Source organism: Diorhabda sublineata, chromosome 8 (genome assembly GCF_026230105.1).
Source record: "Diorhabda sublineata isolate icDioSubl1.1 chromosome 8, icDioSubl1.1, whole genome shotgun sequence".
NCBI lineage: Eukaryota > Metazoa > Arthropoda > Insecta > Coleoptera > Chrysomelidae > Diorhabda > Diorhabda sublineata.
This window is the reverse complement of record NC_079481.1, coordinates 18,378,807-18,401,214: the sequence shown is the minus strand read 5'-3', so window position 1 is coordinate 18,401,214 and position 22,408 is coordinate 18,378,807. Positions and strand designations below refer to the sequence as shown.

Sequence of the window (22,408 nt, the reverse complement as noted above, 5' to 3'; positions counted from 1 at the left end):
ATTGATGTTTACGTTACGTTACACATTCTACAAATGAACTATATGAATTCGAAATGTATTGACTTTTTCATAAATTTTCAAACATTTATAAGTATCACGAAATATTTTAATATTTACATTCTTTATATTTCGAAAATCTTGTATATTTCTACGAAGAATATAAGGTTCAATGATCATCATCAACTCCGCTTTCTATGATTGAGTGGCAATTTGTTATTCAGAATTATTTGAAATCATGTGTTCGAATTAACGGAAATATTCCGTTAATATACTCAAAGAAATAGTTATTCCACTTATTTTTTGTTTACTTCGTGGTTTACTATGATATTTAAAATTTTTCTAATATTTCACCAAAAAATAAAAAAAAATTTGGCAGAACGTGTTTATACCACTATGTCAGCTGTCATTTTTAAAAAACACTCCAAGTTTCACAGAAATAAAACGTTAGATCGGTATTTTTATCAGTAGTTTCTGAAGGATAACACTTACAAATATCAATTTTTCAATTTAGGTGTTGCCTGGGAGTCGAAACAAAAAGTTAGGAGCCGATGTAATCATAATTTATGGAATATTTGTATAATTATTTAAAATAGAATGCGATACTTCAAAAAATAATTTTTTTGCATACGGAATCTCGAAAAATCGAAACAAATAAATTGATTAAAAATTCAGAGTGAGTTTTATGTATGGAACGACTCAATTATGTTGGAAACAACTTGTACGATTGTTATAAATTTTTGTTGTGGTGGTGGTATGGTGGTATTTACAAAGTTTTCCTTTTTCAGGAAAAATAATGAACTTTGTTATTTAAAATAGATCCCTCTATATATTTTGTGATTTTAGAAATCCTGATTATTCTTCATGTAATTCTCTTTACACCACCAAATGCCATAATTTCGGAGTTATAGCTACATTTACAGTATTTCCAACAAAGTTACAATAAATATTGTACATTTAGATGGTTACGATGGAATAAACTCGTTTAATTTGAATATTCTTTAATAATTTGTGTGCTAATACAAATCTCGTAACAAGATCTAGTGCCAGTAAGTAAATAAAAACTGGTGCAGTAAAATATTTATCCAATTAAATGCTTGTGTCATGTTAGAAGTAGATCCACATTTGTGAAGTAGAAAAATTACGAATTTTAAAAATTCATACAGTGAAGGCGATTACAACAGATACTCAAAATGTTGTCCATTTACTTCATTACAATAAGCCATGTGATTTTTAAAACTTTGCATCAACTTTGTGGTAATCGTATCTTTTAATTCTTGAATATTGCCAGGCTTGCTTTTATAAATAATGTTTTTTTAGTGACCCCACAGGAAATAGTCTAAAGGATTCATTTCGGGCGATTGCGGGGGTCAATTGATAAAACAACGCCTTCCAATCCATCTTTTGGGAAACACATTATTTAAGTATTGCCTCACGGCACATGCATAGTGAGGTGGGGCACCATCTTGTTGTAGCAAAATATTGTCGTTTGGGATATTGTTATTGTTTGAAAATTTCTAATGATGAAGTTTTTTTTCAATGTAATTGAAAATACTTGGATACTTGGATTTGGAAATATTTGAGCCAACTCAAGTACAATATTATTTTCCAATTATTTCGTCGCCTATTATTCCAACCTATACATTCAGTTTTTCGAGATATTGGGTGTGGGATTCACGCATTCAACGAGGATTGTTACGTGACCAGTTTCTACAATTATGCCGATTTACGTTTCCATTAATACAAAAAGTGGCCTCATCGCAAAACATAACATTACTTAAAAATTTTGATCGTTTTGATTTAACATTTTTGGATCATTAAGTCCGCAAACTCTTCACGTTATCAAAATCGTCATCTGACAACTCTTGTACCAACGTTACTTTGTATGGATGGAATTTATTATCACGTAAAATTTTCGTTACGGATGTTTGCGAAATATTGAGTTTCCTGGATATTTGTCTAGTACTCAAGTGTGGATCGTCTCCAGTACACAAACATCTAAAGATTTTTTTTCAATTGATGCAAATTTTCTGCACTGGGATTTGGATAAATCTTGTACTAAACCAGTTTCCTTAAAATTTTTTACCAATTTACTTATAGTAGATCTTCTTATGGGATTTCGGTTAGGATATAAATTATTAAAGATATTCCACGTTTCTTGTTGACTTCTACGCCAATCACCATAGCCTAATATCAATTCGTTCTTGTTCAGATAAGCGATCCATTGTGAGTTTTAATAAACTTCAACAATGATAATTTATTTAAATGTCAAATTTGTTATTGTAGCAGTCTAGCCACCTAAATGTATTATTTTAACTTCGGAGGAGAAAAGGCAAAAGTAGCTATCCGAAATTATGGGATTTAGGTATAGAGAATATTAGATGAAAAATAATAAGTATTTCTTAGGGATTTCTAAAAATTTAAAATATATAGAGGGATCTGTTTGAAATAACTAAGTTCATTATTTTTCCTGAAAAAGGAAAGATATGAATACTTTGTAAATACCACCATGATACCGGCCGTATCATAAGACCCTTGTACACAAAAATTTATAAAAATCGTAGTTCCGAGATAATTGTGACGTTCCATACATAAAACGCACTCAGTATAATTTTGCTGAGTATGCATTATTATAACTATTTTAGGCATTCCAACACTTCCTATGATGATCCTTTATATATTGATGATAGTTTATTTATCAAATGAAGTCGCGGCCCAAGTAGATTTTGATTCACCATGTTCAGATATATTTCATTATGAAAATCAAACAGAATCGAATAGATGGTTTGGAGTTATATCGATTAGAACTCTTGAAGACCTCACAGGAGTTTGGATTACAGTTATATTAGATCGTAGAGCGGAATTATTGGGGGTAAGTAATTATTCAGAAAAAACTTCATTAGAATTAATTCTATAATTGTTTCGATAATTTTCGGCTACAAACTGTATCTTTATGTCCAAAGTCGACAAAATCATGAATGATCTTAATATTGTGTTTCACTAGAAATGAAACCTGGTTTTATAGTTCAGGGCAGAGCTTTTTAGTTCAAAAAGTTTACAGTACAATCTTGTAATGAGGCAATTTTTTACTCCAGTTAATTATTAAGAACAAAAAGAAAGTTTTTTCGTACAAAAATGATTTATTCACGAAATGAAAATTATTTTCCAACTATTAATTTTCTAGAACTTTTTCCATTACATTTATGCATATATACATTGCAAAATTGACGGGTGGATGCCTGTTATCCAGGTGTTAGAGCTTGAAATTTCTCTTTTTTTTGGGATGTTTTGTTATGTTATGGTTTTTAATATATTTTTCGAATATTATGGTGTTTGTTCTATTTAAATAGTTTCAAAATTACTACAGGGAAATTGTATATGATGTAACTGTTTTGTTTTTCGATGTCATGTATTTTAGACTACAGAAAAATGATATCAAAGAATGATTCATCTGATATTCATATTTTAAAATAATTTGGGAAATGATAAAGATACCTATTTATGGTGAAAATTGTCAATTAACATTTTTAGCTAGAAATGATTTTTCTGTTTTTGACAGTTGACATTTTAACGTCCATAACGCAGTTTCCCGGTGGCAGCATAATTAATATTGATATAATAATTGGAACTATTATTTATAGAACAAGAAAAGACAATTTTGAGGAGTCAAAACATGTTAGAATCCCTTCAGTCAACCCGGAGTAATTGATGTTTAAAGAAAAATGATTAAAATTTACACATTTCGTAAGATATCTCGTAATACAAAAAAGATATCGACATGCAGTTTTCGCTATTCTGTTGCTAAATTGGGCTACTTAAAACTGCATGTTTCCATTTAACATTTTTCGACGATAGGTAGATTGAAAAAAATAAATAAATAGCACCCTCTAGCGTATACGTTACTCATTAGGTTGTTTGGAAATTATAACTCTTACATTGGTAGAAACGAGCTCTCTTAAAAAAGACTAAGTTTGCTCAGATAGGTTAAGTAGAACTGGACTTCCAGGCGTTTTTTTATAATAAAGTTCCCGCTTCCCCCCACCTCTTATTTGAAGAAATAGACTAAAACTTGTAAAATCAAATATACGCTGAATATCTTGAAGACTACGATAACCATAGTTTAAATGCATCTTAATTAGGCAAAATTTGTAAATTTCTTGAGGTCACTTTTGTTATAACTTTTTTTACCGAAGCTGTACTATAAACGGTTCCCGAGATATGGCCGAGAGCCATTCTTTGGGACACCCGGAACAATTAGTCAAGTCATTATAAAAATATTATCCTAAGCAACTTCATTTTATTCCTGAAACTGTCAAATGTCACCTTCAAAAATTCTGTCTATAATAATGTCCTTGTCATTTAATACACACTGTTACCTTCTATCTGGAAAACAACCTCGGTATCACGAATTTTCAAGAAAGGCAATAAACTTGACCCCAATAACTATTGCCCCATTAGCCTTACACCAATCATCTGTAAGGTTATTGAATCTATAATTTCAGAATATGTCAGTGAATTTCTTTTGATCGAAAAAATAATACCTGAATAACAACATGGATTTGTAAAAGGACGTTCAACAATGACGAATATACTTTGGTGTGTTAATGGACAAAATCTTTAGATAAGAAAATCCCGACGGACATCATTTACCTAGATTTTGCGAAAGCGTTCGACCGAGTGCCAAAACGAAGATTACTGTATAAATTGGAACATCTTGGCATACGAGGTGATCTAGTTAAATCTGTTTTCTTTCCTTTGTAATTTTTAATTTTCTAACTAGGTACTTTAATTTTTGTAATATATATAGATATTTCAGGGCTTATGTATCTTAGGGTCCCTACCCGTACCTTATTGTAATAATAATAATAATAATAATCTCCATTTTTCATTCGGATGTTTAAATATCCAATTTGTTGAAAATCATTTTAATTTGAAACAACTTATTGTATATTCATTTAATTATGATCAAGAAATTAAAATTATTTCTAGTCTATTTTTTAATCATTTTGTTCCCTTCAATATATTAATCCAATTTATTGAATTTCGTATATTATCCAGCACATAATTTTATATATATTTTGTTGAACTATTTATTTAGCACGATTGGTATATCTTACGAATAATCTATACCCTTGGAGAAGCTCTAGAATTAGTTAATTAATATCAAAAGAAAATGAGAACACTATAAGTTCAAACTTTTTACCAAAATTTTCTCCCCAAATTTTTATTTCCACTCAAACAGAAAACCTATATCTGTATTTCTAAATATGTTTACCCAACATATCTCTAGACTTCGTTGTAATATTTTTATCTCTACTTGTTTGAAAATATGTATGGTCATAACAGTTTATTTTCAACAGCAAGAATGACCCAACCGTTTCTTATCATATTCACCTTATCAAATTATATATTTGACATAAAGACTATATCAAATGAATAAGTTGTTATATGTCGTCAAAATAATTAGCATAAATAAAGCTTACTTAAAATACGAGTTTCTTTGGAACATGATCAGATATGTCTTGAAAAATATAAAATAGGTGTGAGACATATGCTTTCTCTCACTTTATACCAATACCTTCAATACTACAATTACACATTCTAGTCCTCGGGCCTTCGACCCATTTTTTTGATAATGACCAACAAGCTGGAAATTTGTTAATCGCTTGTTTAGGTCAAGACCGACAACTTTTTCCTTTGCGAAAAACCTCGATTTTGCGCCATTCGCCCCGTAGAGGGCGTTAACATGTAATTTGGGCGAGGTGCCAATAAGTAATTACCAACTGATATTGTTTGTTGATATTTGTTTCAACCGGGAGATTATTCATTATTATTACCTCAAAGAAATTTGTCCAACAAAAATAATGCGCCATTTCCCATGTCCGACAGGCTAATGATGTCAGTTTTCCACGCTTATATTAATGGATAACCAGCAAGCTGATTTTTTGAGAATTCGAAGGTTAATAATAATTAAAAAAGCATGTACTCATGTTGTCCACACTTGGAACCTGCGTTTTTAATAACCAATGCATCACTGATTACCAACAGGCTGATTTTTTTACTTCATAGTGATATATGAAACCTATTAAGTTTATTGGCCGACAATAATCATAGGGCAAACTTTTTAGATAATGAAAAAACACAACTGCTTTTTTGTCCAGTATAATGGACAAACTGTATCTTCATTTTTGGCTTTTTCTCTTGATCTACTTACTTTAAAATAGCTGAATGTGAACATATTTATATTTTGAATACTAACTAATACTAAAAATGATAAAATTAAGCATTTTTAGTTTTCTTAGCTCAGTTTTTGGTTCGACGAATTCAGGGTTGACTTGTACAAAATTTTGTGAGTTTCTATACAATTGTATAAAATTTTCTAAAATAATTTTTTTCCGAACTGTCAGTACCAAAATACTCGTTCATTTAGCATAATCCCACATTTTTTAAGTTTACCCAGCCAGCACAAAATATTTCTGAAAGCTTTGTGAAAGATTTTAAAAGGAATAGGTGAAAGATCACAGAAATATTTCATGATCTTTTTCGGAAATTCTTAAGAAATCCATCAATAGTTTTTATGCCTGAATAACAGAGAAGTATTGGTATTATTCTTCAATCCGTGTGCGTGAATACAGTTCACCACGAATTCCATGCGCATGCTAATTCTTGGAAGAGGGAATTGGTATAATATTGAATTAGTGAGCGTGAATATTGAGGGACAACCGGCCTGCTCGTTCAGTTCAGTAATATAAAATTGCAAAATAAATAGATGCTATCGAGAGTTGAGAAAATTTTACTCTTATTTCATGTACCTTTCAGCTTCTTTAAAGTATATAGAACAGGAAAAAATTAACAAAAAAAATCGAGAAAAAAGAATTTATATGTTCTTTGTGTCGGACTACGTTTATTGCGCAATATTTCTCGGTCAAAGTGATATTCAGTCAGAAAATATGTTTTTCTTATAAACCCTCCCGTTGTCCGACGGTTGGTAATCAGTGATGCATTGGTTGTTAAAAACCAGTGTTCCTCAGCAACTTGGTCTTTCTCCTTTCACTCTACTGATTCGGGTACCGCTATATCATGACTTCTCTACTGTAACTGTACAATCAGCTACTATGTCTGACAATGGCTCTACTATCCTCCTGCACGAGCTCCTTTATTGCAGTTACATACCATCCTCATTGGCGGAATTGTACATCAAACTGTAGATACTTCTGAGAGTTAGTCTGTGTCCCTCGAACCAGAAACCTGATGCTGCACTAAGCTCATCTATTTTTGAAGATGGATCCTCTATTTACGTCGAACGCCTTAGCCTTGCGATGACATGAGCATTCAACCTCCTTATGTAATAACCCATGATCTAAACATCATAGTACGGCTTTTTTGGTGACAAACGATCTCTTACATCAGTCTGAAACGATTCTAATTATATTTTTCAGCTAAGTATGTGTTGAAAACAATTACCGATCAATGAGTTATAGATTCGAACCCAGAACCACAGGTTACGCACATTATCAATTTGGTTATGTGTTAGTTGATATTGCATGATTCATTATCATTTCAATTTTTATATTTACGGGTTTGATAAGCCCAGAGGAAATTATAATAGTAAAAAAATTACATTGGCATAGCTTCGCCTCCAGCTGCTTTTGCAATATATATTATATTCCATACTAGCAGACCCGGCTACGCGTTGCTGGGGCTGAGTGATTTGATTTGAAATAATTCTAATGACAATACTATTGGTCTCTCTTCTGCTTGTTCAATAGAATTATACTGGCATCGAGTTGTTACACGTTCTTCACAATTGCCCATAATGATCTGAAGAAATTTTGGATCTTCATTTGGCATTGGAATCAATGATCCAATTTTATGATATACCTAGCCTTGAATTTTGAATGTTGTCTCAAAATTACGACCATCAGATGACAAATCACAAACTTTGGATGCTCTAAACGACGTCATTTGGAAGCAAGAATTAAATTTTCGTGTCAGGTTCAGGTGGAGTAGAGAGTGGCGACAATACATCTTTTCCTGATGCGCAACACATGCCGAGTGTTTCATTGTGAAATTTTAACGCCTGACAATAATTGCATGTTTTGTAAATGGCACCAATAGTAACTTTGGTATCAGCCGAGTAATCGTTGTCAGGTTCATAATTAAATGCAAGATGAACAAATAATCCACACGTTACTGCGCGGTTGGTTCGATGATTTTCTCCGTTTTGTTCTCTATATGAATCTATGTGTTGTTGACGTGCCACCTTGATTCTCAATGCATTTTCTTGTCGATGATTATCACGCTGCTCTCGTGCGAATTCTTTGAGCTGCATTTCTTTCTGCTCTCTGTTCGACTGATTCATGAGCTCTTTCAACACGTGCACATCGAGTCTTCTAGCTACGGGCATTAAGGTTGGATTTTTTGGGTGGCATTTTACTAAAAATAGTATTGAATTTTTAATGTGAATGAATTTCGCTGTTCTCTGAATAATTGTAAGCTAGAAGTAAAAAAAAAATATTCGAAGTAATGTATGCAACAAAGACAAAATGAAGACTGATTTGAAAGAAGCGACGTTAAGTGATATAGGCAAAATAAGACATGTATAGTGTGTAGTCTAAGAAAATAAATTACATTAAAATGATGCAAAGGACAAAATTTTAAAGTTCTCTGTGAAGAAATTCGCTTAAGGCGCCATCTGTTCCAGACTTATGGAAACTACGAATAATAACAACTATCAACGTTGATGATCAGTTTATTATTAATTATTGAGACCATTAATTTAAATAATAACTATCCTATCATTTAAGTTGGACCAAATTACATATATATGCCAACTTTCATGAATATCAGTTGACTCGTTTTTGAGTTCGTTCGGTATATACACAAGGACACTGAATTTTTATATATTAAGATTTAGAGTTCCCACCCCTACCCCATCTTACACATCAAACCCCACCACTATCCGTCACCAGCACGTTACGGAAGTCTTGTGTATTTGTCATCAAAGAGAATAAGGTGAGGAGAAATATTTTATTCAACTCTATCATGTTATATTTTGGTATTTTATGCTTCTTCAGTCCAGTAATATAAATAATATAAACCCAACTACTGTTCCATTCGCGAACATCAACTTATGATTGCGATGAGAAATATGTGTATCTTGTATCTACTGAATAATTGGAAAAGAGATTAAAATAAAATGAAAAGTTCACGCCAGTAATAACCTGCTACTCAAAGAGCGATCTACTCCATATAGAATGAAGAATTATTCATAGAAGATATCACAAAATTATAGTAATTAGTTTTTTTTAATGGCTTTTCAGGAGATAATATTCCTGGAAACATAATTGCTATTCAAGATAAATTCATATGAATGAGAAATCACGATAAATGGCGAAAGTGTTAGACAGTTGGTGACACCATCTAGCATCAATGCTGTCTGTTTAGCTTTTACAGAATCAGTATATTCAGTTAGTCAACCATGTTCATGGCATTTGATTATAAAAATTTCAATATAGTGCCCCCTCCCTATTATAAATACAACCTTTTACCAGTCATGGAAGATTTTAATGTGGTTGATTTGAACTTTTATAATTATTATTATAAATAATTTTATAAATCCTTATACCGTATCTCAGGATAATATTAATACAAAATTTACCTCATCAAGGTAAAATCGAAGACCTTGACTTTTTTTCATTCTATTTCCACAGTTTTTTGCTTCATGGGTTATATCAATTTACCTATTATCTTATATTTCTTATGAATCACACAGAATTAAGTAAGTACATTGAATTTTATTACTAGAACACGACGCTTCATCATTTAATATTAATAGGCCAGTAAAAAGGGCTGGGAACTTCAATTTAAATTGCTCCTACGATAATTTTGCACATCACTTATGAAGAATCTTATCACCCCCTAAGGCAGGTGCGACCCCCCCAAAATACGCGTCAAACTTTGAGGTAATTTCAGAATATCTCAGAAAATCATTGTCCTATAAAAAAAACTGTAGATTCAGAAAGGGCACAAAATTTTACAAAAAAATTCCTTCAACAATTTCGCCAAATTGTACCGTATTCCTGAACAAAATTGTTGAAGGTAAGCGTTTTCGCAATCTGCATGGCGCGCGGCAAGTTGCATTTTTTCAACCAGCGCGGGGATTAAACATCCATAACTCCCGATAGTAATGTCCGATTTTGACGAACCTTACGTCGTTTTGAAGATAAAAATTTCAGCTTTCCATTGACATATTGTTATCTCTCATCGCAGCAAAATTGCAGCTTAAGCTCTCATTACACTACTATTTCTAACTGCGTGAAATAATGTTCGAGATCACTGAAATCTTGTCTCTATCTTTGTAGCGAGTAAAATTAAAAGTTGAGGAGTACTTAATTGTTAAATTCCATAGTATTTAGTCGGTACCAGTAATGCTGGTTTCAAATACGATTATTTTCGAAAGTTCGTTTTTTTGGGCTATAAAATCTTGACAGAGTTGATAATTTCAAATATTGATATATAGGAATACTCTTTTTGAGAAGCTTTATAAAAATGCGCTTACTTGCAGGGATTTTAAATAAAACTCATTCAATCTTGTAGTAGCTGAAAACATACTCTGTCGACGTTTACTCACATTGCATCTTATCCGGGGGAAAATAAAATCAGTCCTTGCAGGAATAACGGGGACTTCAATACACCCAAAAGAACTATTCAGCAATGTACTTGGGAGGAACGCATTCAAATTCTTGTACCTGTACATTGTCGGCCGGAGACCTAGTCCGAGCGGCAGCAGGTGGGCCCCACTGTATGTGTTGTGTCTGTGTGCGCGCCGGCCGGTTGCGCAGTGGGCGGTCTACTACAGTGCCAGCAGTAGAACGATGTAAAAACGACGCTCAATCGACAGTTATTGCATGTTTTAAATCTAAGTTTCCAGTACATGGTTTTGTGCAAAAATGGTGAGTCTAATTTTATGTGTGATGAAAATGATGAGACTTCTAGCTTGACAATTATATTAGACAAGATCCACGAATTAAGTGTTTTCATGTGCATTCTCCTGCTGTGTTATTTTATTTGTCAGGTCTGTGTTTCATGTCCAACCAAGCTCCACTTCATATTAAGTATTGAAATTGTAAGATATGAGTTCCATGTGTATATGAGATGGATGTGTGTTTTCAAGTGTATATTGATGTCTGGCCATGGTCTTAGTTTTGATTGAATAGTATTTTCAAAGGTGCAACTAGGATTTAGAAGGAAACGTTGAAACTATTATTGATATTCTGTTCAATGAAACTTGATCAAATATCTGATAAGTAAGTATATTTACTGGATATTGGTCAGGTTTCAAAGGTGTAACTGTGAATCATGAGAAAATGCTCAAACTATTATTCAGATTTTATTCAAAGAAATCTTATTAACTGTCTGATAAGTATACTTTGAGAGAGTATACGTTTTTGCCATTTTAGGGGGGGTAGCACCCCCCTAAGAGGGTGATAAGATTGTTCCTAAAGAGGTTAACGTCGTTGCAAGGAATTTCATTCTATTTTTCGCGTTCATTTTCATTCATATTTATAGCCCAAAACTGATAAATTGCACGTTTTTTTAGAGAATATCCCCCAAAAATACGTTTTTTCTATTTTAGGGGGGGTAGCTCCCCTAAGAGGGTGATAAGTTTGTTGGTAATGATTCAGAACACTGTAACGACCACAAAGCAAAAAAATCGTAGGAGAAATTTAAGTTGAACTTTTGGGAGAAAAATTGATCTATTTACTGGCCTATAATCTTATGAACATTTTTTTCTGCCAATATAGATTATTTGTAAGAGTTTTTTCTTATAACATGTATTCTTTGATTTCATTGAAAGCGTGGTGTTTAAAAAATGTTCATAGTAATTTCGTAAAGTTATGAAATTTTGAGGTTTAATTCATAGAAAGATTACATCTGAAAAACTTCTATCTTCAACTTTTGTTTTAGAACTGGTTTGGCGAATCATTCACCACAGATAACAAGGAGTTCCGTATTACTAATCCTAATTATGTCCTTGAAGCAGGTCCGCCGGTATCTGTAAGATTTTTCGTACAATACTCTCTAACAGATAGAACAATCCCTAAATTGGAAACTATAAGACTGAATGGCAAAACTATTTGTAGCCGAAATAGTACTGAACATAAAAACGTTCCCACCTTGCATTTAAGTAAACCTACCCCTACTGCAATCCATACATCCAATGGGGGTAATAGGGAATATTATACCTCAAGTACTGATAAAGTTTATGTTTCAACAGAGAGTACTTCATTCTCGGGAACTAGAAGGCCTTCCGTCAATTCAAATGATGATAATTATAACGCCATTACGAAACCTCAAATAACTGGAACAGGAGCGAATATGTAAGTAGAAACATTTATAACGATGTTGGAACTTGCTACCATTACATCAGCACTCACAATTAGATTCTTCCTGTGATGCGTGTTTCGATTGCCAAGAATTCGATACTATCTTCAATCAGATATTTTTTATATTTGTAATTGTTATATTTGTACTTATTTATATAATTTTCTTCAACTTTTTCTTTTTTAGATCCTTTTATATATCTCTCGTGATGATTTCTCTTGATTTTAGGTATCTTTTCTATTAAAATAGAATGTAAAAATTTAAACTTTTTTACCTAATTCGGTGTTTAAACTGATTTTCAAAGAAAAGAGATTTAAAATCAAGATAATTTATCACGAAAAATTTATTGATATATAAAGATACTACATAATTAGATTAAATATTTATACAAATAACCCATATTTACCCAAATAATTTGATAGGACTTTAAATATTTTATACTTGGATGTTCAGAATTTGTATTTTTTGGTAATGTTAGTTCATCTCCTCTTTGGATATTCTATTCATTCCATCCTGTATATCAGCTGACTTTTGGATCTAGTTGAATATTACGTTATGGCCCTTTCTCTGTTATTCGAATTATTTTTTTACCAAGTGGCTAGAAAATTGCCCTATCCACCTTTCCCATGTTTCTGATTTTAAAAGTTCTTTGCTATTTGATTCCTTTTTTGTGTTTATATCGAAATTATAGTCATCCAGTTACAGATAATTGAATAACGCTGTTCGTTTCTCGAATTTGCTCTAAACCAGAAAGTTATAACAACTGAACGAAATAAATAATCTCACGCTTAATGGAGATATTTTCTATTAGAATATTTTCCGCTGTACTCTATTCTTGTCATTTATTTTTAATTAGACCTATTTAACAAACCCAGAGCTTGATGCATACATTTGTTTTCTTGAACAGACCTTGAACCTTTTTTAATTTAAGTGGATTCGAATTATTTTTATTTTATTCCACTAATAAATATCAAAATGATGGAATGTGTAAATGTAATTAGAAGCGTAAAAAACGTATTTTTGAGTAACCGAAATGAGGTATAATTTGTAATATGTGCTGCGATTAAATTAATACATGTATACAATGCTGTCAATATGTATGGAAAGGGATTTTAGTCCTCTGCTCAGCAATATAAAGTTTTTTGAATTTGGTAAAATCATAACTGCGAAAATTAATTTTTAAGATGTAAAATTTTGATAATGTCTCTATCAAAAAACTTTACGTAGAATGAAAATAATGTAATCAACGAATCCTTTGATAAAGGGGTCTAAAAACAGCTATAATTTTTCCCCTGAACAAGGGTGGTGAGAAAAATAACACTAGTAACTATCGTCCAATTGCATTATTACCAATCCTGTAGAAGGTAATTGGACAAATAATGGCAAATCTATGGCTGATTCTCGAACCGTAACAAGAACTTTGTCTATTGTCGAAAATTCTTTTTCAAAGATGTACTTTCCCTTAAAGTCTTTGTTTCGAATGATTTTCTATTTGAATATTTGGTTTTTCTGGAGCTTTGCATGCTGTTTGAATTTGGCCACATTTCTCTTCTTAAATAACTCTGTAATTCATAGATTTTCCACCAAGCGTCCTACAACTAATTCCATTGTGTCATCAACGCTTTTACATAAATGTTTGTCTATAAATATGAATGAATAATGTTTTCTCATTAACTGATGTAGGAACTGGTTTTCGGCGCTTTAGCACTTCATTCAAGAATATGAGATCACTCTTGTATATTAAAAAGTTCACAGACAATTCTCACATCCTGAATTATATCAATAACTATGAATTATAGAGGCTTTTCCCTAGCTGTCTAAAAGCAGCTATAATTCTTCCCCTGTACAAGGGGAAGATAATTGAGCGACTAATAAAAAATTGTCTGTTACTCTTTCTTTCCAAATATAAAATTTTTATAGCTCAACAATTTGGTTTCCTACCTAATAAATGTAATTATTACACTAATTTTTTTGTTCTCAATTAAATATATACCTCACTTAACAATAAATTTTATACGGTTTCAGTTTTTTGTGATTTCGCTAAGGCATTTGATTGTGTTGATTATTAAATTCTGATTATCAGACTAGAATATTATGGCATCCGATGTGTTCCCTTAAAATGGTTTGTATCTTACCTTGAATGTCTAAAACAATTGGTAAGAGCTAATGGCAAAGTTTCAAGTAAATTGCCAGCTAGCAGTGGTGTGCATCAGGGTTCAGTTTTGGGTCCAGTTCTTTTTTTGCTATTCATTAATAATGTCACAGACTTTCTTGGTCTACATATTGATGGTCCCCTCAATGGTCTGTACATGTAGAAAACTTGGCAAAAAATATCGTCTGCGATTAAATCTGTGTCTCCACAGCTCAATTCTCGTACTGCTTTAAACACTTACTACTCGTTGTTCGAATCGCATCTTCGGTATGGTTTGCCTTTCTGGGGGTTTTGTACTTTATACCTTTTCGAATCTATCTTCATATTCCAAAAAGGAGCTATTCTGTATATTTTTGGCTTGAGGAGTAGAATGCATTGCGATTTCTATTTTGGAAAACACAAAATTCTAACTTATTCTCTTAACTATGCCTACTTCTGCTTTGGTAAAAAATGTTTAAAGCCAAAAAATTATTCAATCAGGTACCCTCGGAACTAAAAATGGCAGATATATTTAATGAGTTCCAAATATTGACAAAGTCCTTATTATTCTGTGGCAGAATTCTACAATTTATCATAGACTCAATAGAATGGCATAATTCAATTTAGTGTGAAGTGAGATATTATATATATTTTAATTACTATATTAAATCAATTTGTTAATCTATATGTTTATATTATTTAATATAATTATATTTTATATAAAATAAAAAGCTTCTCTTTCTTTCTCTCAGGGGTTATTTTCTTAATTTCTATTCTAATTTTCTATTTGATTAACTTCTTAGTGCCTAAATTACAAAGACTTTTTCCGGATGTCCTCCAAAAGAGGTACTCGTAGATCAATTTATTTACTGCCAACAGGACGGAGCTTCACCGCATTTTGCGTACAGCGGGAAATTATTTAAATGAGGTTTTTCCCGATAGGTGGATTGGAGGACGTGGAACGATCGAATGGCCGGCTAGATCCCCCAATTTGACTCCTCTCGATTACTTCTCATGGGCTAATTAAAATCTTAACTATATTCTAATAGACCAGACAATATTGCTAATTTATAAGTTAGGATAACGGAAGAATTTAACAAAATAACCCCTGTGGTCATACAAAATGTTGTACAAGAATTCCAAAATCGCCTCGGTTATTGTCAAGAAAGGAAAGGTGGTCATTTTGAACATTCAATTTAATTGTAAAGTACATTAAAAAATACATTCTGAAAATTATGCTACATAATATTCATTTTACGTAAAGTGTTGTGATAGACACATTATAAAAATTCTTTCCACATAGTATATAATAATACTAAAATTGAATTTATTCCATACATATTGTATAAACGCGATTAAGTTGATACATGCAAATAAATGGTATAAGCTGTACAAATGTGGGACCAAAGACGATGATGAAATCCATTTTGGATTTCCCAGCACCTAGTATTTGATCGAAACGCTTTAGCAGTGAATAAAAATGATGATAATTTTGCCGTTTTCCTAGATCGATTTGAAGAGAATGGTCAAATTTGAGGTATACCATTTCGTGTTATGAAAATGTACCACTAGCTTGATTCAATTTTTTTGTTAGAAATAATATTATAGTAACGATCCAGTCACCATTCACGTCTAATTTGGTGAATAAACTAATATTTTTCAATAAAAAATCAAAATACCTCATTATTTGGAAAAACTAATAGTTCATTAGTTGTTTAACTTTATTAAATCGATCATTTTTATTAAGTGTAATTAGTTCTATGAATATTTTTTCATTGCAGCGACAGGAACGATTATAATAGGAAACCTCAGACTCAAAAAACAGGTGCTAATATTCGTGATTCAAACAGAAATACAAATTCTGATAATTCTAAATCAAATCAACTATCTACTAAGGATGACAATAGAGGTCACTCTAAAAAGTGAGTATATAGATAACTTTTTTTTGTTGAAACATTTAGTCCCCTTACAATGTGCCTTACACCGATAGATTATAAGCGTTAAGCGTACATTGCTGATTGAATTTGGAAGTAGTGCTAAATTCTGATAACTTAATTTTGATTTTAGTAATTATGGAACTATATTAGAACAGTTTTTATAATTATTAATGTTATGATAAGTACTATTGTAATTGATCTGCAATTAGTTGTTTTCGAAAATAAAGAGTATGAATATCCTCTTTTCGGAATTATATCATCACTTTAAAATGGAACATAATAAATTTACCTATATATATATATATATATATGTTAACCTTTTTTTTTGGGGTGGAAGTTAATGCCTTCTTCACAGCGGCCGGTGTGCAATGCTATGAGTTTGTGTGGGACTCTCACCCACTAAACCACCTTTCTTCTTTCCTTTTACATCTTTGGGAGCTGCGTACGCCGGGAGGACAATAAGTGGTCATATCATCAACGAATCTCTCCTTTCTTTTTATTTTAACCTTGAGTGTTACTATCCTCTTTCTCCTTTTTGGTCATAACGTCGGTCATGAATGTCGTTACCGAACCTTACCTAACCTAACCCCTTTTTTTGCCCTGAGGTGTGGTGGAAGCTAATGCCATCCTCACAGTGGGCAGGTGCAATGCTGTGAGTTTGTATGGGACTCTGACCCATTAAACCTCCCTTCTCCTTCCTCAATCCTTGGGAGTTGCGTACGTCGGGAGGACAACAAGTTGTCATTTCATCAACGTAACCTAACCTAACCTTACCTATAACCTAGCCTAGCCTCAGTGATTATTTTGACTTACTAGATATACTATAATGTAGACTAGGACGTATTAGTTTATTCTAGAATCTAGAGTGTGTGTATTTATAAAAGGATTAAATAGTTTGGCCTAGGCTAAATTGGTTTATCATATCGGGCTTGGACAAACTAATTTGGACTAGGCTATACTAGTTAATCCTATCACGTATTGGAAGAACGAGTTTGTCCTGAAATTGGGTTTGGCCGCTAACATATGCATTAAGACGAATCTTAACTTTATAGCTTCAATTTCAAAAAACTTAGTAATAAATACCAATTAGAAAAACATAAAATCGACACGCCGATGTCCAATTTATGAAAGTATTAACTACTGTAGTTGGAGTAAATTGTCATGACATATTACGAGGCCTACTATCTCAAGTTTTGGGATATGGCAAAAATAAAGTGAATACTCGTATGTCATATCTGACATTGCCATCATAGTTTTAATGGTGAACGTACTCAGAACGTGTTGTCATTTGAGTGCTGTTTGATTGTTATTGAGTTACAGATACTTAAAACATTCATCGCTGTGCGATGACTCTTTATGACTTTCGACGCGAATTAAACCAACACCAGTGTGCCGATCAACTCACTTAGACTTTTGGTGCTGAAGCACCATTTCGGGTCACATTGTTTCGTAGGTTTTCCGAATTCAATTGTAGTTGCACTTCGCTAGAGGATTAATTTCGTGAAGGTCATCCGATATCGGCTGTTGTCATAGGAAACATCAATGTTTCCCATACTTGGGAACTAGTTCCACTCTCATACATTCAATATTGCTAGAATATTTGACTATCAAGAAGATTTTTTTGCGTTGAATACCGCATTATTTGAGAATCGGTCAAAAAAAGCTTGTGTCGATTGGTGCATGGAAATGCTGAAAAAATTCAATCTTGTTGCTTCAAAAGACGTGTATAAGATCGTGACAGACGACGAATTATGGATCTATGCAAATGAAGCCGAAACTAAACAACAATCGATAGTATAGGTCTTTCAAGACAAGCCAAATCAAATAAGAGCATTGTTTTATGGTTTATAGATCTGATTATGTAAGCAGCTATCAAACTTGCTTTAGTTTTTCAGTGAGAGATTTGTTTAATGTTACATAGTTAAGAAGTATTTCATTGAATTTATTAAGTGGATGAATTGGGATTGAACATGATTCTTGATAATGGCTAAAGGAAAAAATGTTGAGCAAACTTTGCATTGTACGATTAGATTAGTCATTATACTCAATCCATTTGATTTGTTATTGAAAGAATAAAAGATTAAATTTTCATTGTCAATGGAATAATTGGTGAAAAGTATTTGAATAGTTTATATTACCTGGTAAAGCAAAAAGGCAATTTATCTCACTATATTTTTATCATTGACAAGGAAGGATGAACTTATAATTTGACAGATTGTATTAAGTTATAGTAAAAGACCCCCAAAGAAAATTTTGGAAGTTGATTTTCATTCACTTGCTAAGCATACAATACTTATTTTGCTCAGTCATGATTGTAAGTATACAACTATACTGAAATAGGTCGAGTAGGTCGAAAGTACAAGCTTTGTCTGCCTCCTTAATATTGCAAACTAAAATTGAAGATATTTAATATACAAAAAGACACAATTGTGCACTGCAACCAACCATTTACAATTTTACGTATTATTTCTCGATAGCTTACAATCTGTCAATGTCGAATCGTCAAATTGCGAAATAACATGCAGGGTTCATAATATGTCCGATTTTATCATCCGTCAAATTATGAACCGGCCCTGATTGGTGGGTCATGACGGTAGCTCGTTCTGTATCCATGGAGTTAGAAACAAAAGTGAGAGGCAAGAAAAGAATATTCACAATTAATTATGTGATATCAGGTATTTACGTTTTATGTTAATAGCTATGTATGTTCCGTGTAGTAGCAAAATAGAAAAATCATTAGTAAAAAATGTTCATTTATTGCAACATATCAGAGAACTGTGACATTAGAATTCCATTCGATTAAAGTCGTCAGAAATCAATGGCTTTACGACAATCCCTGTTTTAGGAAAGATTTTCTTTGAAAGACATGTCTTGCACAGGTTAAAAAATATTGTTATCTCAAATGTTATTACCACATATTTATTTCTCAAGGCGTGAACAATTTTGTCTCGTCGTCCAGGACCTCTAGCAATATGTGCCTCGAGTATTATTTGGTAATATGCTTCTGTTGGAATTATTTGTACTACTGGATCTGAGATCTGTTTTCTTTTTATTATTAAAACCTTTTGGTTACCAACATTCATAATATCATATTTATTTGCGTGTTGGTATTGTTTATTTGTTGGGGCCTTCCCTGAGATTTAGCTGAATTATAGTCTTCCAACAATTTGATTACACTTGTATTTTTTCACTTGTCCATTCCAACTTCTTACTATTTGCGCTGTGTCCTCTGTAATAGGTTCAATTGCGGACATTGTTATAATTGGATATAGCCTCACAAATCTCAAATAATAATATTGCACACAAGTTTCTTATACACTAAAAATGTTACTTTAAAAATGAAAACAGTGAATCTACTATTTAAAACATATAAATCTACCTACTATTTTCAATCTACTATTTAAAACATATATAAAACACTTATTGAAAATCACAAGAACATTTGTTTGTTTACATTCAGTGACTAGAGAATGGCCGTCAAAATTAGCGGCGCTTAACACTGCACGTTCAACCAATTAGCGAACAGTTCACAATTTGGCGATCTGATGTTGATAGATTATAAACTATCCAGAAATAAACGTAAAATTGTAAATGGTTGGTTGCAGTTCACAATTATTCGTCAGTTTATAATATGGCGAGAATTATTATAACCTAACGATGTTCACAATCATACGGTGACATATACACCTCAGCTTATTATGAAAAAAGAATAGTATCTACGGAACAACTAGTATTATAGTATTAGATACTTGGGTTATTTTATTTGATATAATTCCTATTACATCGTCATTCTCATTAGAATCATTCATTCATTCACCCAACTCTGATTATAGTCAGATTAACACATACGTTCATTATCATGTGCCTTGATATTAATGTCAGCAATTATCAACTGGTTTATTTTTACAGAGAAACAGATACAAACCGTATAAGTCATGTTCCGTTAAATGCAGAAGATGATTTTTTCCAGGGAGATTTTCATGTCCCCAATGATTCAGATATACAGCGGTATAATAACAGCAAAAAACAACAACATCAACTTGGTGTAAGTTGTGGTAGTGTAGTTGCAAGACCGAAACCGCTCATTTCATTTGGCCAAGATACAACACCAGGTCAGTAACAGCTTTTGTGAAAAAATTCAGAAACTTACATTTTCCATAAATGTTGAGGTTATAACTGAATGCCATTTGCCATTGTTCAAGACTTGAATTTCTTAAAGTGATATTAATAAAGTTACTAAGGAGGAAGTAATCGAATCGACTTAATGAATTGGTGTCAGTGAATTGTTATCTTATCACGCATACATCATTACATACCCTGTACGTGAGTTATTAGTATCTCACTAAGTATTAATAACTAACAAACTGATAATTTAACAACTATATAATAAATTTCTTGACAAATTTTAAGGCTAAGTACTTTCTTTGACTTGGCAATACTGATTTGCCTATTAATAGAGAAGATAGTCGTTCCGTCGGTACTTTGATGATTAGGTGTTTAACGTATAAAGATTTGTTTATGTTGTTTCTAAAATTGTATCTCTTGTACGGTCCAACAGTTTCAAACATTGTTTATGCTATTTTGGAACTTGTAGCCATTTCCAATTTCGTTCCCGACTTCATCAATAATCGAGGGTTGTATATAGAATGTAGAATATCGAATAGAAAGCTATCTATAGCTATATCAGCTCAACCCTTACAGAAATTATACATAAGAGTAATAATAATAATATACATAAAAATTTTGCAATTCCGCGTTCACAGGTCTTTTGAGATTGCCGGCTTCCGGACTATGTATTATAAGGACTCATTAACACTTTTGTACATGAATAATATTCATATTTTTTTTGGAGAATCGTTGTCTTTTTTGTTGACAATACTAGTCTCTTTATAGTTTATGTTTTAAACAAAAACCGAGCAATAATTGATCATAGGATGTATGAAATGTAAAATATGTGTGATGTTTTGAACTATTGAAATTCAAACCACGGTCCATACGATCCATATGATTGAAAATATTGTTGTTCCCCTTTACCGAGGTAGAAAAACTATATTAAAATGTAGAATGACCTTAACTATTGAGGATTTTTATTCCAAAGAGAAAAAGAGAGCATTCAAAATAATTTGAATAGTTTTTTCTTGACCATTGCTTCATTGAGCAACCCATGAAGATCAAAACTTCAAAAATATTACTAACTAATGAATGCATTGATAAGTAGAAGAGAACTAGAGTAAAGCTATCGGAATGTGTGACTTTTTGCTATTTTGTGGTTTATAATGAATGCTTTATTTTTTATCAATGTTTTTACTTTATTTTCCGAATATTGTGATATTTGTCCTATATAAACAGCATCGAAATTATTACAGGAAAATTTGCGAATAATGTAACTTCATTTTAATTGTTTCTAATTGACTACTGAAATATGAGACCAAATAATTATTCACTTCATATTGATATATAAAACAATTTGAGGACTGGTGAAGGTAATTATGGTGAATATAGGTAATTAACATTTTGACTTATAGGATCTCCTCTGTCTGTTTCCGTTAGTTAATAATATAATAAAATAAAATAATAATAATAGATATGTTATTTACCAGAGATCACGTCAAATGGACCCCCCATTTCATAATCAAAATTTGATCTATTTTTTTCCCATAAGTAGTTATGAAAAATGGCGGAAAATTTTTATTTTAACAATAAATTTTTTAAAATTAAAATTTTGAGTACTTTTAATTGAGAAATTGATTAAAAATTAACCGTTAACGATATATTAATGAAACTTTGAAGATTCATTGTTAAATACCCATATTTTGATAAAATATTATTGACTCAAATTTATTTGTTCGTTTCCATATTGTTAATTAACTTTTAAATTAACAAATGAAAATTTCATTGATTTCTCGGTAAAAAATGTATGTTTTTTTGACGGTTACATGCATTATTTATTCAAGTT

The 22,408-nt window shown here is 31.8% G+C and overlaps 1 protein-coding gene across 6 annotated transcripts in view; it reads left to right on the top strand.

The window, feature by feature from the left end:
* The window catches only part of LOC130447327 (transmembrane protease serine 11G-like), a 43,569-nt gene that overhangs the window by 1,673 nt on the left and 19,488 nt on the right, over positions 1-22,408 (top strand). For all 6 annotated transcript variants that reach the window (XM_056784085.1, XM_056784086.1, XM_056784088.1 and 3 more), the window contains exons 2-5: positions 2,643-2,869; positions 11,968-12,380; positions 16,297-16,437; positions 20,362-20,564. In XM_056784085.1, coding sequence (XP_056640063.1) covers positions 2,660-2,869; positions 11,968-12,380; positions 16,297-16,437; positions 20,362-20,564 — 967 coding nt within the window. In that variant the 5' untranslated portion in view covers positions 2,643-2,659. The remainder of the gene's footprint in view (positions 1-2,642; positions 2,870-11,967; positions 12,381-16,296; positions 16,438-20,361; positions 20,565-22,408) is intronic.